General features: G+C 52.4%; 1 protein-coding gene across 1 annotated transcript in view; it reads left to right on the top strand.

Moving 5' to 3' along the window:
• The first annotated feature begins 264 nt into the window (after positions 1-264).
• The window catches only part of LOC105543766 (mismatch repair endonuclease PMS2-like), a 6,240-nt gene continuing 1,993 nt past the window's right edge, over positions 265-4,511 (top strand). The window contains exons 1-2 of the mRNA XM_011985843.1: positions 265-295; positions 1,251-1,420. Of these exons, the coding sequence (XP_011841233.1) occupies positions 265-295; positions 1,251-1,420 (201 nt within the window). The remainder of the gene's footprint in view (positions 296-1,250; positions 1,421-4,511) is intronic.

Genomic DNA, 4,511 nt, shown 5'->3' with positions numbered 1-4,511 from the left:
CAGCACTGATACTGCAGAAAATCCGTTTTCACTGCATTTACTTATGTGGGACTGAGAGTGACAGTGTCAGTTTCTCGTGTGGTCAGTTTCTCATGTGAAGGTTAGGGGTGGTGTCTGTCTTTTGTCCGGATTGACTAAGATAGTATCTAATGACATTAGATGTTGAAGCCACCCAGCAAAGGACCCAGGGGTCGGCCTGGCAGAGATTAGAAGGGTTGATATCCAGTATTGGCCAATAGATACTCTTAGACACCACTGGCGGCAATGTGCATTTTCTCAGATTTCCCATCAAAAAGTACATATGTGATTCTCCCTCTAGCGTCTGTCTCCCGGAAATGCACCCACAGATGAGCAGGTTTATGCACAGAAGTCTTTGTTGCAGCTTTGAGTGCACGATTGAAATTGGAAACAACCGAAATGTGCTTTAGTCGGGAATTTGACAGACAAATTATGGTACATCCGTGCAGTGACTTCCTATGCGGCCATTAAAAAGAATGAAGTAGGCCGGGCGCGGTGGCTCACGCCTGTATTCCCAGCACTTTGGGAGGCCGAGGCAGGTGGATCACTTGAGGTCAGGAGTTCAAGACCAGCCTGGCCAACATGGGGAAACCTCGTCTCTACTAAAAATAAAAAAATTAGCTGGGCTTGATGGTGCATGTCTGTAGTCCCAGCTACTCAGGAGGCTGAGGTAGGAGAATTGCTTGAACCTGGGAGACAGAGGTTGCAGTGAGCTGAGATCGCACCACTGCACTCCAGTCTGGGCAACAAAGCGACACTGCATCTCAAAAAAGAGATTTAATAGTTTATATGTGTGTCTATATGTGTATATGTATATATGTATTTTTCCATAAGTATTCATAGAGCAGATTTTTTTTTTTTTTTTGAGACGGAGTTACTCTGTGTCACCAGGCTGGAGTGCAGTGGCGTGATGCCGGCTCACTGCAACCTCTGACTCCCTGGTTCAAGCGATGCTCCTGCCTCAGCCTCCCGAGTAGCTAGAATTACTGGCATACGCCACCATGTCCAGCTAATTTTTTTTTTTTTGTATTTTAATTGGAGCCAGGGTTTTACCGTGTTAGCCAGGATGGTCTCCATCTCCTGACCTCATGATTCGCCCGCCTCGGCCTCCCACAGTGCTGGGATTACAGGCGTGAGCCACCGTGCCCGGCCTCAGATGTTCACTCTAGGTAGCTTTCAAGTGAAATGTGTCTCTCAAGTCATGGGTTTTTCTCAAAATTGTATTCTTTTAGCTCCAGTGACTGAAAGGGCTAAATTGATTTCCTTGCCAACTAGTAAAAACTGGACCTTCGGACCCCAGGACATCGATGAACTGATCTTTTTGCTAAGCGACAGCCCTGGGGTCATGTGCCGGCCGTCCCGAGTCATGCAGATGTTTGCCTCCAGAGCCTGTCGGAAGTCGGTGAGTAAAGAAAGCCCGGCTGTCAGCTCAGCTGCTCCAGCTTGCAGTCTGAGGAAGGTCTCAGCCCAGCTCCTGAGTTGGTCAAGGCTGTTAAACGCCTTTGTGATTGCCAGGAGTCATTTTACACAGAGCTACATGGAACATCATAGCTGAGCATCTATGTAGTCTGCGTTCTCTGGGACCTTGAACTCATACTTACTGCTCTTTTGTTACCTCAGTTAAACAGTATTCGTGGCCGGGCGTGGTGGCTCAAGCCTCTAATCCCAGCACTTTGGGAGGCCGAGGCAGGAGGATCACAAGTTCAGGAGATCGAGACCATCCTGGCTGACAGGGTGAAACGCCATCTCTACCAAAAAATGCAAAAAAATTAGCCGGGTGTGGTGGTGGCCACCTGTAGTCCCAGCTACTCGGGAGGCTGAGGCAGGAGAATGGTGAGAACCGGGGAGGCGGAGCTTGCAGTGAGCCGAGTTCACACGACTGCACTCCAGCCTGGGCGGCAGAGCGAGACTGTGTCTCAAAGAAAAAAAAAAAAAAAGTATTTTCTTTTTTTAAGATGGGATCTCCCTCTGTCGCCCAGGCTGGAGTGTAGTGCCACAATCACAGCTCACTGTAGCCTTGACCTCCCCGGCTGAAGCGATCCTCCTGCCTCTGTCTTCCGAGTAGCTGTGACTACAGGCACGTACCACCATGCCCAGCTAATGTTTAAATTTTCTGTAGAAACATGGTCTCCTTTTGCCCCTTGCCTCAGCCTCCTAAAGTGCTGGAATTACAGGCATGAGCCACCGTGCCCGGCCAGTATTCTATCTCAGAGCTTTCGTTGACTCTAACACAGTTAGTGGTTGAGGCACCTTGTTCGTCTATGGACCTTAGGGGTCCTAACAACACTAGTACATAAAGATTTGCTGCTGCCAGGACTCGGCGACATTAGACAAGGTTCTGCAGAGTCATCGAGGCAGCGGGTGCTTCACGGGGTGCTGTGGTTGTCGTTGCACGTGGCACCACTGCCGCTGCTCTGGTTGGTGTTGGAAGGTGGTAGCAGGGGCTATGCCTGCAGTGGGGAGTCCAAGAAAAGTGACTCTGTATCAGCTGGCCATTGGGAAAGGCCAGGATGCCATTCCTTTACTTATTCAGCAGATGCTCCTTGAGCCCCTGCTGTGGGGCCGCCCTGCTCCAGGCGCTGGGGACACAGAGGTAACAAGGCGGCTGCGGCCCCTGCCCCTGTGGAGCGGACAGTGGGGAGAAACAGACATCACCACAAATAAACGACACCCATTAGATGCCAGTGAGCACAGCCAAGAGATTCAAACAGCGCTCTTGTTTGTTTGTTTGTTTTTGAGACGGAGTCTTGCTCTGCAAACAGGCTGGAGTGCAGAGGCGTGATCTCAGCTCACCGTGACCTCCGCCTCCCGGGTTCAAGCGATTCGCCTGCCTCAGCCTCCTGAGTATCTGGGACTACAGGCACGTGCCACCACACCTGGCTAATTTTTATATTTTTAATAGAGACGGGGTTTCACTGTGTTGGTCAGGCTGGTCTTGATCTCCTGACCTCATGATCTGCCCGCCTGGGCCTCCCAAAGTGCTGGGATTACAGGCGTGAGCCACCACGCCCAGCCTAAAACAGCATTTTGGGACAGGAAATAACTACAGAAAAACATGGTGACCAGGTGAGATGGTGGTCAGGGAATGGCATCTGGGCAGGTGGCATCTCAGCTGCCATCTAAAAGGTGGGGAAATTAAAAGATTAGCCAGGCGTGGTTGCGGGTGCCTGCAGTCAGCAGCTACTCAGGAGGCTGAGGTGGGAGGATCACTTGAGCCGGGGAGGTTGAGGTTGCAATGAGCCAAGATCACACAACTGTACTCCCGCCTGGGTGACAGAGTAAGACCTTGTCTCAAAAAAAAAAAAGTAGGCTGGAGCCCTCTTGGGTAAGAACTTTCCAAGTGGAGGAAGTAGGAAGACTGAAGCCAGAGGCCGATTGTGTCCCTGGAGAGGGGAAGGGAGTGAGCAGAGCGGCGACCAGAGGACAGCTACGTAGAGTATTGCCGGTCATGCCTAGACCCTGGGGTCTGTGCTGTGTGTGGCGGGAGCCACTGGAGAGAACGGACTAGGAGTCCCATGATTGCAGCTGCTGGAGAGAGAACAGACTGGAAGGGGTGCCTTGACTGGGGCAGCTGGGGAGAGCAGCAGCTGGGGGCCACGTGGGGAGTGGGTGGGATGGAGCCTGCTGTGGGAGCATCAGGTGTACAGCCATGAGATTAGATGAAATGACTCAAAGGCAGAGTTTAATTAGAAGAGGGCCCAGAGTCTGAGTTCTAGCCACAGTGTTTCTTTGATAAAGACCTAATATGGGCTGGGTGTAGTGACTCACACCTGTAATCCCAGCACTTTGGAAGGTGGAAGTGGGTTGATTACCTGGGGTCAGGAATTTGAAACCAGCCTGGCCAACATGGTGAAACCCCACCCCAACTAAAAGTACAAAAATTAGCTGGGCATGGTGGCGGGCGCCTGTAATTCCAGCTACTCCGGAGGCTGAAGCGGGAGAATTGCTTGAATCTGGGAGGCGGAGGTGCAGTGAGCTGAGATCACACCGCTGCACTCCAGCCTGGGAGACAGTCTCCTCACCACCCCCTGCCTCGCAAAAAAAAAAAGACCTAATATGGACCTTCCAGTCTTGGTGTCTGTGAGTGAGAGTGTGGAGCTGAGCTCACAGCTGGTCAGTTTTGACGTCCTGAGTCTTTAGTGTGACTCGGGGCCCGGGGAACCACAAGCTGCTGCTTCCCTCCCGCCCTGGCCTACTCCTCCGTCTCCAGTGTTGTCACTGCCTGCCCACGAGGCCCCTGCTCTGAGCCCTGCCCACCCTTCCAGCCCCATATCCTCCCCACCACGCTTCCAGCCATGTAGCCACCTTCCAGTTCCACACTCGCCCAGTCTCCTCCCCGCCTTACACCTGTTCTCCCTACGCTCCTCTCCACCTGGGTTTGCCACCTTCACCCTTCACCCCCTCCCCACACCTGAGCAGGCCCCCTCTCCTGGGCGCCATCTGTCTTGGTTCTCTGTTGACTTGTTGATTATCTGTTCTCCTCCGACCTGGTG

The sequence above is a fragment of the Mandrillus leucophaeus genome, unplaced genomic scaffold (genome assembly GCF_000951045.1).
Source record: "Mandrillus leucophaeus isolate KB7577 unplaced genomic scaffold, Mleu.le_1.0 Scaffold29, whole genome shotgun sequence".
Taxonomy (NCBI): domain Eukaryota; kingdom Metazoa; phylum Chordata; class Mammalia; order Primates; family Cercopithecidae; genus Mandrillus; species Mandrillus leucophaeus.
The sequence above is the reverse complement of the archived record's forward strand: the minus strand, read 5'-3'. Positions and strand labels throughout refer to the sequence as shown.